The sequence below is a fragment of the Sarcophilus harrisii genome, chromosome 3 (assembly GCF_902635505.1).
Source record: "Sarcophilus harrisii chromosome 3, mSarHar1.11, whole genome shotgun sequence".
Taxonomy (NCBI): Eukaryota; Metazoa; Chordata; class Mammalia; order Dasyuromorphia; family Dasyuridae; genus Sarcophilus; species Sarcophilus harrisii.
This window is the reverse complement of record NC_045428.1, coordinates 446,419,702-446,433,075: the sequence shown is the minus strand read 5'-3', so window position 1 is coordinate 446,433,075 and position 13,374 is coordinate 446,419,702. Positions and strand designations below refer to the sequence as shown.

The 13,374-nt window shown below is 30.1% G+C and overlaps 1 protein-coding gene across 1 annotated transcript in view; it reads right to left on the bottom strand.

Annotated features, from left to right (window-relative positions):
- Nucleotides 1-2,077: 2,077 nt before the first annotated feature.
- PSPC1 (paraspeckle component 1) overlaps nt 2,078-13,374 on the bottom strand; it is a 62,216-nt gene continuing 50,919 nt past the window's right edge. The window contains 3 exon segments of the mRNA XM_031960836.1: nt 2,078-4,921; nt 7,321-7,490; nt 11,045-11,102. Coding sequence (XP_031816696.1) covers nt 4,736-4,921; nt 7,321-7,490; nt 11,045-11,102 — 414 coding nt within the window. The 3' untranslated portion in view covers nt 2,078-4,735.

The window sequence follows — 13,374 nt, the reverse complement described above, 5'->3', positions numbered from 1 at the left end:
AGTAAACTAAAGCTAATATATCAGTCGTTTTGATAACCAAAGTTACTACAGAGCTGGCCACTAAAATGTTCTGATACCAATCACTGTAAGTGATATTCTGAGTTTGCCAAAGTAATGCCAGCAAAAAGAAGAGTTCAAGAAAGACATAAGATAAAAGGTATGAGCTATACAACAAAATCAATTATTTTACAAATATGTTTAACAAAATAGGAAGAGTGGACTTCAAGTGATTGATTTGTATATAAAAGAAGTTAGGAAGATTCTAAGAAATCTGTCAGTAGAAACAATATTACAAACAAGTATTTTATGAAAAATCACAGGCAAAACCTAACCAGGCACCTACCATATTGATGTTTTGTTTTCCTTATTGTCCCAGAAATATAAAATGATTTTTGTTAATGAGTTTCAGTTGTTTTAAAGAAAATAATTTTTTGGGAAATGTAATAAACAATTATAAGTAATTAAAAACACACTATATTTTACCTCTTAAAGAAAAACTACCTTCTTTTGTGAAATTACATGAAAAAAGTATTAGTCCCTTGTGCGACAAGGTACCTAAGCACTTTCTCTGGCTGTCTGGTCATCTATAAAATACCATTAATATTCCACACTTTTGCTACTTAAGAATGTTGAAAAATATAAGGTTTTATAAACCTGAAAATATGTAACTATAATCAATTTTCACCACATACAAAAGTGGCTTAGCAAATAAAATCATCCCAGTTTAGATGAGAACATTGCTCAAAATTAAGTAGTCAGAGATAAAGATGAGGTGACTGAGGTGCTTGTATTTAGAAACCTATCCAATGATATTATAACCAGTTAATAGCAAAGGCTAGAGACAGTGATAATACAAATTCCTAAAGTTCATACATATTTTCAGCAACACTGAAGTAACTAAAAGCCCAAATAACTAAAAAATTAAATGAAATTTTATATATTTTATATTTTACATACATATGTATGTAGGTAGGTACTTTATATTATCAAGACAATCAAAACTTGATACCATGACAAATAGAATGGTTAAATCTAAACATAAACATTAGCCTAATAAATTAACAATATGTAAAAATTTTATTTCTTCCAGGAATATTTACATTTCCTCTACTATTATCCAGAGATAAAAATATAAACCATAATATGCAGACATTATTTTAAACATGTCTTAATATAAATTCATATAAACCAAATCACTGTTTTAATTGCACAAGGACCTACAAAACTAGATATGGGACTTTGAAAAGTGAATAATTCTACCCTTTTTTATCTTTAATAATGTTATATTCTATTACCTATACTACTTTAAAGATTTTATGAAGACATTGAATTTTTCCAACCCCAGCAATTTCAAGGATCAATAATTACAATTCAAAAAATTTCAGGACACAGCCCTAATGTAGATACATTACAACCACCTCACAGTTCTTCAAACTGTTACAATTAAAAACTATCTGCACATTGTCTACTCAACTACTCAACTTTTGACATTTTTCATTTCCACACACACAAACACCAGCAGATCACTCACACATCAACTACATTCTTTCATCTATTTTCGTCACAATGGAATAGACATAAGGTCAATCCAATTTCTTCCTAGTTTAATGTCTACAACTGATCAAAATAATAAATTAATGCATTTCAGGTTCCTCATATCAATGCTGGCTAAACTTTGTACCTTCATTAGACATGATCTTCAAGTAAATGTTAATGTAAACTTTAAAGAATACTTTGAGAATTTACAAATATCAAAGCCCTTATTAAAGTAGCCACTGGCGTTAATTTACTATTTCTGAAGAACTCATCTAAGAAAATAGTCCTGCTTATGAAAAATTTAGTGATATTTTAATACTGTAGGCAAGGAGCTACTGTGAAATGAATCTGCAAAGTCTTTGTTCCCAGGATTATGATGTTCACTTCTTCCAAAGTCCAGGAAATTAAATTATTAGAGACTAAAAAGAAACTGTTGTCCCCTCATTTAAATATATATTATACATTCCCCGCCCCCCCCAAAATGTTTTTAATGTCAAAAGTAACAAACAACACAGGAAACATTTTTCCACCTAAAATAAAATAGTGAGAAGGATGGATGCATGTTTATTTTGACCACGTTAATTATTACAAAATGTAAAAAAGCTGAATATTTCAAACTTTAGAACACAACTATTATAAGCTATACAAAAAGAAATGAACTGCCACATCATGCCAAAATTTGATTTATATGACCTTATAATTAGTAGGAAGGAATGTTGGCAGCAGTTGACAAATTTAAGTGACACTTTAAGTTAACATTGCTAAATTTTCTATTTCTATACTATCACTTCTTGCAACTTATAGACAAAGGCAGACAAAATAAATCCTTAATTCCACACATTTTACTAATTCAAGGAAGAAGAAAAAAATTTAACAATAAAGTTATTCGATTATACAAGGATGTGGGTAATGATGCTAAAAATGCATAAACTAAGAGTTCATGGGTGCTCCACTGGACTGGCACTCAGAAGCAGACTGTCCCCAGGATATACTCGGTAAGTACTGAAGAAGGACTTTCTCCGTGAAGGGCCACAGGCTGTGAAGAACTCTACTCCGGAAGCCATACTTGAGCCCAGACATTATGATGTTCAGTAGATGTAACACCCATTTTTTGCATTGGCTTTCAAATGTTCTTGATCAAATCAAATCATACAGAATCTCAAAGAATGGCACCCAGGCTGACCTGGTATTTCATAGCCAAGAACAAAATTTCACCCCACCCTATTTCAAATTTGTAATAAAATAAGACACTCACAAAATTGTCCAGTATATAACAAACACATGCAAACAATAAAGTATGTTTAACTATAAGGTTATTATGATAAGACAAAGCTTAAAAAAAAAATTTTTTTAAGTAAATATTTGCCATTTCTTCACACCACTAGAAAATAACCCCAAATTGTAGTAGTAGGCTAGTACTACTTATATTTCTTCTCTATCTAGGGCATTCAAATAATCTCCTATGTTAAGTATGTGCAGATAGTCCTAGTGCACACTCCCAAAATAGTGCCTGAATATTAAAATTAAGAAAAAGAATATGACATTTTTTAATTGCCAAGAAAAATTCAGGGCACAGGAGCAATGAATCTCAATTTTTTAAAATTATACTACACTAAAAAATAAAATTTGATGAACTTCCTCTGAAAAGTTTAAATCATTTAAAAATCGAATGAAGAAAATCATTCCATTTCTAAAATTGCTACAAAGAGTGGCTCAAAAGGCTTAAGTTTTATTAAAATTACATTAAGATTTTTGGACCACCCATAATGATATGATACTGCAAATACCATGAAATAAAAGCCAATAGGTAATACATAAGAATTTCTTGGTATGTGATTTGTTATTCCCAAAACTTAATTTCTTTCCAAAGGTAAAAAAATCATTCTGTAACACATTAAAAAGATGTTTTACAAGCAACTATTTGAGCAGTCGAAAACTTAGTATTTTAAGTAAATCTAAGTTTAAAATGAAAGCAGTATTTTGTAGAAGGATAAGCTTTTGTAAATTTGATTACAAAATTGAAAATTACCTAAATGGCAAGTTGACATAAAAGCTCAACATGTCCCAGGTATGTTGGAAGGCATTTATAGACGATAAGATCATTTTATCATGGCAGTACATTATTAACATACTGGATACCATTATTTAAGACCCTGCCAATCTTGAAGAAAAATGCTCAAAATTAAATGCTTTCAGTATAAAAGACTCAACATAAATCCAATTATATCTAAGCAAAGTTCTAATTGAAATTTGTCATAGCAAACTCTATAACTACTCCCTTCTTAACTCCTCCAAATCCTGGGCAAAGCTAAACACTGTTTTTTTTGGGGGGGTGGGGGTGGGGTGGGGGGTGGGGGTGGGGAGAATGTGGTTTGGGAAATTGGTACATTTGCTATGTACACGATTTGATTTTTAACAAATGTTGGAGTGTTGCAACTGACATACAGTTAATTATTACAAGTCCAAATATACTTAAAACTAAATTTTTCTATAAAAGCAAAGGAGATTGGCCTTCAAGCAGCTTTAGCCAAGAATCAAAATATTTATTTGGAAAATTGAACACAGGACAAAGACTTTAATATTTCTGGTCTAGTCTAGCTTATAAACCATAGACAGTATAACCTTGATTTTACAGAACATTAATGGTTTGTACAAATGTATATTTCTTCAGATGTTGTACTACCCTTCAACCCCTTAATACAACATGTATTAACCATCTTATCTTGTAAAGTCCAGTGCTACTTGCTAGTTTACAACTAAAAAGCATGGAATCATCTTGCTTTTTGAATAGCTGGCATTATTACGTTAAAGCAACCAAAATGTTATTAGTACAGCAAAGTTTGGTAATACTTTAAAGGAGCATACTACTAATAATATTTCAAATTATTCAAAGTGATTTCTTTATTGAGATCAAGTATCTGCACAAGTTTTACAGTACGATCGCATGTTTATATTTAGCTAAAGTCACAAACACATTTGACTTTCACAATGATGAGCATCATCATTTCCACTCTAGACTACAAAGCTTATTATGTACGACTAAAGAAAAAAAAATACAAAAACTTCAGGTTTTACAAAAGAAACTTTGAAAAGACTACATTAACAATAAAACCATTTCTTTCAGAAAACAAGTAAAATTATAAAGGCATACCACTAAATTGTTTTTTTCTCTCTAAATTGCCAAGGACTGAAAGATTCTTTAGTATCTGCGACGTTTATTAGGTCCTTCAAAGTTTCCCCCTTGGCTTCCTCTACCAAAGCCACCAGGACCACCACTCACAGGACCTACACCACTCATTGGGGTCTGAGGGGTTTCAGTACCTGTTCTACTTCCCATTGGTGAACCCATTTGAGATGGTGGTCCTTGGGAAAATCTATCATTATGCTATTGTACCACAAAATAAACATTAAGTCCATTTAGAATACAACGAATAATAAGGTATGAGAAAAATTATCAAAATCCCAAGTGGTGGTGTCATGAAGTTCAGCAGAAAGTCCAGCAGAATCAGGATCACACATAGAAGGAAGAAAGGAGCATTTTAATTAGTCACTATGCAAAAGGCAGCTGAAGAATTACATATTGCTATTTTTTTGCCCCAATTTCATTAAACAGAAGAAAATGAATTTTTATGATGCATGATACACTAACAAGTTATTTCCTTCAAAAAGATCTTGCAAGGTATTCTCTATAAATATAAGAGAAACGTTTAGTTTTGAAAATCAACACAGCAAAACTAGAATGAAGCAAAACATTTTAATTAATGAAGTATTTTGTAAATAAATGGTCAAAAATGCTTCATTATATATTTTGTTTAAGCAAAAATCACTTCAAATACCCTATGTATCATAATAAACATTAAAGCCAAAAGCATATGGCATTTCTCAAGTATTACTGAAAAACACATTGGACAAAAATACATAGTACTAATATTTAGGCTAAAATCTTTTATCATATAATTTCACATTTCTATGTAAAAAAAAAAAAAAATTCCAGCATACGACTTTAAAAATATTAATGCTGGAAAGCAATTGTCTTGAATACTACATTGGCTGGGTTAAAAAAAAAAGTTTAAGGAGACCAAGCCAATATAATAATTAAAAGTTGTCCAACTCAAGAAAAAACAACTTAAAGACAGCTCTTAGGCTACTGAAAACAACACGTATTTATTTCCTATAGTTCTAGGCATATTAAAAGTTCACTCAACCACATCAATTATGTTTCATTATACAGAGGCATCATAATACAATGGAAAGACTGGACTAGGGAGCCAGGAAGTGGGTTCAAACCCAGCCTCAGATTTTTAAAAACGATATCTGAGACAGCAAGGTGGCGCAATGAATAGAGTGCTAGATCTAGAAATCAGAAAGACCTAAGCTCAAATTCAGCCACAGATAGTTGTGTGACCCTAGACAAATAATTTACATTTATTTGCCTCAATTTCAACTACATAATGTGGATAATAACAGCACCTACCTCTCAGGATTGTTGTAAGGATGGAAAGAGAAAATAGAAAGTGCCTATACATAAATATGTGATTAAAAAAAAAAAATGGTGTGATCTTAGGTAAATGATTTAACCTTTCTCAGCCTCTGTTTCCTTAGCTATAAAATAGGGATAATAACAGCAGCTACACCTCAAACAAGATGCCTATAAGGTGCTTTGCAATCTTTAAAGCACCACAGAAATACTAGCTATTATTACAGTAATCCATTACAACTTAAATGCCTAATATATGAAAAAAATCAGAAAATTATAATATGAACTGCATCTGCATATTATAATATACAGAGCACTGTTATTACTACAAAAATATGCTTTTGAATAGTTTGTAATTTGGCACAGAACACTCTTTATTTTGTGTTCATAAGAACTGTACCGTTTCAGAAAGTCTACAATCACACCCTAACCAATCCTCTTGATGCAAATTTCACTTTGGCCAGTATTTAACAAGTTATCAAATACATATTTTATACCTGTAAGACTAATCGAAAATAAACTAAAACCACTAAATCAACTCTCTAAATTTAAAAAATTTGCATATGCATATTCTGGTTTCTATACTAAACATGTAATAAAAATATAACAAATAAAATTATAATTTAAAAAAATTTTAGCCCACCCAAAGATATCTTCACACTCTAATGCTTGAAAAGATTAAAGTCATATTCTTTAAAATTTGCTCAAATATAAAAGAAATGCAACAAATTACATACAAACTATATGTCCAAGCAATCAATCTATATATATATATATGTGATATAATTAATATTCTGGTTTAAATCAAAAAAATAGTTCAAGTTATTCTAAATATTTTGTAGAATTATGAGTCTTCACAAGACTTAATTCATAATATACTTTTCTGGTCCCACAACAAAAGAGAATGCTATTTGTTGACAGAATAAAAATATGGTGAGGTAAAACTCAAATACTTCTCCATTATTTTTTAATATAATGGAAAATGTTTTAAATGCGAGTAAAAGACACCATCATATATACAATGAAATGTAAAGTTAATAAACTAACTTTAGTCTTCTTCACTGCTACACATGACTTCTAATTTACACATTCAAAAAATAATTCTATAAGCACAAGTCAGTCCTATTTAAAGAGCACCTATTAGAACTGCTCCTTTATTAAAAATACTCAAAAGTATGTTGATTCTTGACAAATTTGCCTGTCTAAAAAAGAGATGCCAAATTATGTTAAGTGTGAAGTTATCTTTGGTGCAGAAGTGTATCATGATATAGCTGAATAGAGTTAAAATAAGTTTTATGATACATTACCACTGCTCCATTATCTGGCATCATTGGAGTTCCCATATTTGCAGCTCCTTCTGGTCCCAAGGCAGGACCAGGACCCAGAGGTGGGCCAGGTATAGTTCCTCTGTTGTTCATATTCATACCCATCATTGGAGGAGGACCTTGGTTACCAGCAGGTGCTGGGCTAAACGCATCTATGCAAAACAATCTATACTTAGAGCTGTCCTATCTTAGATTTTACATGCATTTAAAATAAAGTATTTAAAAGTTCTAAAACTTGAAATTTTTTATTGGTAAAAAACCATTTTTCTTCAAAGATTTGAAATATAGCTCAATTATATGCTCCAAAATGGATTTTCCCCCCAATTATTGCCTCCAATGTAAAAAAAAAAAAAAAAAAAAAAAAAGCAAAGTTTATTAAATTTAATGCAGTGCAGTAAGAAACTTCAATATTATATTATCATAGTTTCCCCAATTTAATTTTATACCACTAATGCCAATGTAGTTTTCTAACAGCAGTGAAGGAAATTCAGAGCAAAATATTATCTACTATCGACTTTATACATCTTACATACTACATAGGAAATATATATTTAGAAGCATAACAATGGAGGCAAATCACTGGGAAAAAATTCCCATTTCCTTTCTAAGATATCTACCAGAGAAGACAAATTTCTGACAAGAAAAATATCCAAAATATTTCTATTTTTATGTAATTACATAAATATTAGTGGAAAACAATTTTTAAGTACAGTCACACCAGAATTCAAAAGTAACAAGTTAAGTTTTTGTGAATGATATGGGGGGAGGGGAAGGAGAGAAATACTATATCTTAGAGAAAGCTTTAAAAAATAATTTGACAGAATTTCAGGCGAGTTTCTAAATTCAAATCAAATAAACAAATACAAATGAAATAGTAACATAACTAACTCATCAAAAAGCCTACTTTTGCAAACTTTCTTCTTTTCAATGAACCCCATGATAATATATATTACCAAAAATATGTTAAAATCTGGGACATGTAATTGTCATATTACATAATTATTGTCATATTAATAACCTATCAGATCATTTAAGCTATAAGTGGGGTATAATACACCAAAACTAAGTACAAGGAATACATAGAAGTATTTTATTATACCCTTTGCTTTTGTAAAATTTATAAATCAAGCGATTTCTATAAAATATTAAAAATATAGGCAGCTCCCAACTTACAGGTAATGATTTCTTAGCCAAGCAAGTAATACTGACATTTTTCCTTTATTAAGAGTAGTAAGTAGGTTTTCAGACTAGACCTCCAAATTAATCTAACATAGTCCCCATTTAATTCATACCAATTTCAGCAATATTAATGCTAATTGTGGGTACTACTTTTAGTATTGAAGTATTTTTCATGTTCTTAGACCTATTAAAACTTTCCATGTTTCAGAATTACTTACCTTCCCCCCTTCTTTCCCAATCAGAGCTCTATGGTAAAATCATCTGAACTAATTTATAATTTATGATCTGTAAGCTACAGCCCCTAACCTAATGATTAATCCAAATGAAGCATTAAAAAGATAGCAAGCAATTTTTGTTCTTCTTCCCGAGTTATTTATACCTTCTAAATCCAATTCTCCCTGAGCAACAAAAAAACTGTTCGGTTCTGCACACATATATTGTATCCAAGATCTACTGTAACCTATTTAACATGTATAGGACTGCTTGCCACCTGGGGGAGGGGCTGGAGGGAGGGAGGGGAAAAAAATCGAAACAGAAGTGAGCCCAAGGGATAATGTTGTAAAAAATTACTCTGGCATGGGTTCTGTCAATAAAAAGTTATTAAAAAAAAAAGAAAGAAAGAAAGAAAGAAAATGAAAAAAAGGAAATATAGCAAGCAACGTAAAGCAAGTGAAAAAATAAAAATCAATTTTTAAAAAATCCTCAAAAAAGATGATTTAAATCTGCCATAGGATCAGATCAATTCTGCCTAAATTATTACTGCTTTCTTCAACTTTTTCACTCAACTACATTGGGAGCACAAAAATTCTTTAAAACATCAATTTTCATTACTCAAATGGCACTGGTGGTAAAGTCTCCTAAAGCATTAGGATAGGTGAAATTATTCATTCTGTATAGGTTGTTCTTTCCAACTTACAGGTAAGTTAGGAACTGCCTATATTTAAATTCTAAATCGATTACTACTGAAAATTTTAAGCCATGTAATTCTTCCTTGTTAAAGCAAAAAAAAAACTACCTATGTGGTAGTTAAGAAATGGAAGAACTGAAAAAGAATTTTAACTCTAGCAAATATATTATTTTCCCCTATGGAAATAAAAACAAGATCTTAACTTCTCCCCCTCCCCCCCAAAAAAACCCACACCTCTTTATAAAAGTGAACTTAATATATCATCTAGTCAATGAATCAAATACAATTTGATTCAAAGTCTTTTTGAAGTAACAGAAAGATGAAAGATTGATTTTTAAGTAGTCAGGAATCATATTTCTAGCAGACACAACCAGTCAGAAAGAAAACTTCCTTAATAAAGAACTGATAAGAAACATAACTAGCAATTCCTATTTTCTAAACTAGCCATCTAAACTGAATTCCAGATATATTCTTACTACCATTAATCCTGTCAACCTAGTCCATGCTAATGGACTATAATGTAATAAGCCCTTCAATCCCTCCTACATTAAAGGGGAAAAAAAAAAAAAAAAAAAACACACTAGGGATACTAAGAGAGATATTTATACTTACAAAGAAAGAAAAGCTAAATTTTAATATCCAAAAATAAAGGATTTCTGGGAAAGAACTGAAATATTTTGCATTCTTTATCTAATTTTTCAAATTGTGCTACTCATCCCTCCTATTAAAAAACAATTAAAAATAAAAACTTCCCTATTTCAGCAGCTTTTCCACTTTCCAAGGTTATCTAATATTAATAGCTTGAACTCTTAAAATGCAGTCTCATGTCGGAAGTACTCCAGTCTATAACGATCATCACCCGTCTTAACAAATTTTGAAATTAGCCTCCATTTCAAAATTAAACACAACTTTTTTGTTGTGTGTGTGTGTGTGTGTGTGTGTGTAAAATATGGAAAATAAAGTTCCTTGAAGGAAGAATTCAGAAATAATAGGTTTTCAATTAACTCTGGATAACATGTTAATAAGTTAATGGTAAAATAATAATAAATGTTATAATTCAAGGATGCTTAGATTAAAAAAGAAGCAGTAAAGTAACTTTTGAATTACTTTTAATTTACCTCAATTTGAATTGAATAAATTTACAAATTCTCAGAAAGGTCTGCTGGCCTCAATATAAAAAAGATCAAATAAAAGGGAGGCTGAATATAGTTAAGACTATCTGAATCCCATCCCATGACCCATGCAAAGTGTAGATAATACCAGGAAATATTTATGAAGATTTGTCATTTATAATTAATTTTTACTTATTAGCAAAGCTAGTCAAGTTTATAACTGCTTTCAAAAGTTTTGAGGAACTAAACTTTTTGATAATAAAATAAAACAAAAAAAACTGGTTTGTTCAGTGTTTTAAGTTTAAACAAAATGTAGTTTCTTCTAGGCATATTACTTAAAAACATTTATTGTAATTGTTTAAGAAATATACCTGATTTTACTATCAACACAAAAGTACTAATTCCATGAATTTATTAGTCTGTCATTAAAAAGTAAACACCATAAATAACATATACAGTCCCAAAGAATTTAAGTAAGTTACAGAAGCCTTTTGCTTCAAATCCCTACCTCCCATGTTTATTGCTCCACGGGGACCCAAATCACCCATTCTCATTTCCTGTTCTCTCTGTAAATAAACATAGTTGTCACAGTCAACCTATCGATCTTATGATTTTATATTTCCCATCTAAAATAAAACAAAAGATTAAATTGGGACAGCATTTTCCATTTTAAAAGTACAAAAAAAATTGCAGTCAATCACTATTAGAATCACTAAATCAACCTAAAAAAAAAAAAATCCAAGATTTTAGTACACATTATTACAAATGCTAATATATTATTCACACTACAGGAATAATTTCATGAAAATGTTATTATCTTCAATTATTTTTCCAATTGCTACAATGTTTACTTTTTTTAAACAGTCCAAAACTTCTATCTATCTACAAGACAAAACCAACTATTACTTAGTATTAGTAATTTCCATCCCAACTCATAGAAGTTATATTGGAAATGCCTGTTTCCATGCAAAACTAACTTCAAAACAAAATTCTTTAAAATTTTAAATAGGACTTATCCCTTAACTTTATTCCAACTCTCTTTTTCAACTAAATAGACTGATAATGGTTTTTCCCTCTATTAAATAGTCAAATTAATAATATTTTAAAAACTAAAATTTGAAGTTCTCCCTTCAATCTGAGTTTTTCCTGCAACACTAATATAATGTGGCTAACCAAGATAACATCTCTGTATAAAAAATGCTCAGGAATTGCAGAGCAAGTCATATAAAGATGATGATTTTTAAAAGGCACAAGGCATATATATCAGACAGAAAACTCCCTTCAATAGAGCACTAGATGTAAGAAAGTAAAAATGTCCAATACACTTCCTTGTGTACTTCAACTTTGCAGGATCTTAAGACACAAGATAGGACTAAATCTTCAGGACATTTCCTGTGAAACTATGCAGTCAATGGAGTAGCACCATCAATCCAATATTGGTTAGCTTTTTTTCTCCTTCAAAATGCAGTAAATATTTGCATTTCACTGATACTAAACTTGCCTTATTAATTTATTTACATAACAATTACTTACAAAGTCTTTTCATATTAGACTATCACTTTTTTTTTATTTTGGCACCTGTACCTACACGGGGCCAAAATACTTGAAAAGCCTCCATTAGGCAACCTTCCAAAATTCCATTTCACATGAAAAATGGCTTAAAAATTGAGTGTTATACTATATGACCTACTTCACTTAAGATGCTCTAATTACCACAAATTTTCTTAGCATGAACACACATAGGTAATGTGTATCAAATATTCAATGTAGCCTATCAGGGACTTTAACCAGGATCATAGTTTAGCGTGGTAATGCATCACTTATTTAGCGTCATAGAATAATAATATAGTTGAACATCCATCATTTCAGGGGAATGTATTATAAAGTATTAAGTCCTGTAAGAAATATTTTTAATAATAACCTTCTTGAAGTATTTCTTTTCTAGTTACTTCCTTAGGTACATTGAACCATTGAACAAGATTTAACATTTATTTAAAGACAAAATCATCATTAGTTATTAAATAGTATGTAACTAAAATATAGTGTGTAACTAAAAATATGACAGCATTTTGATTTAAAAACTATTAAAAAGATGAAAAATAAATAAATTTGCTTTATAATCAAAGCGTGCTGCTTATATCATGCTTAATCAACTACCCCTCTCTCATTAAGAACAGAAATAAACTGGAAAACAAACCAACTCCTTTGAACTCCAAAATATAGAAGTATAAGGGTTCTGATGAAAAAATGAATTAAAAATCAAAAGCTTTTTCACTTAAGAGTAAAAACAGATGAGGGGTGGGAGTGAGAGCATAGTTTTCTTAATTAATTTATTAATATTACTCTACTTTAAAACTTTAATGATATATCAGAAAATAAATTTCATATTTTTTTTCCTAGGATCTAAGACTTACAAAATAGTTTAATATTATCTTTGACTACCATTAAACCTATTATCAATATGGACTACTAATGAGAGGTAATGAATTTCGTGAAATAGCTTGTTACCTTTTACACATAATGCTTCTCATCTTAAAAACTAAAAATGGTTATTTTTAAGGTCAAAAAGTCTATATAAAAAAATCTATAGGAACATTATGTTCATGTTTTCTAGGTAATACATTTTTCTTATTGTAAAGAAATCAGAACTGATTGCAATAATCTCAATGTAGAAACATCAATCTAATCTTAAATCTGGTTTATACATAATGGTATCTCCTTATGAAACATAATAGTTTTCATTGCAGACATAAATAGCTAACCTGACTCATTACACCCCATTGCCTCTAAGGATGTCCAAAACTATGTCTTCAAAAGACAGCTATTTTACAGAAAATC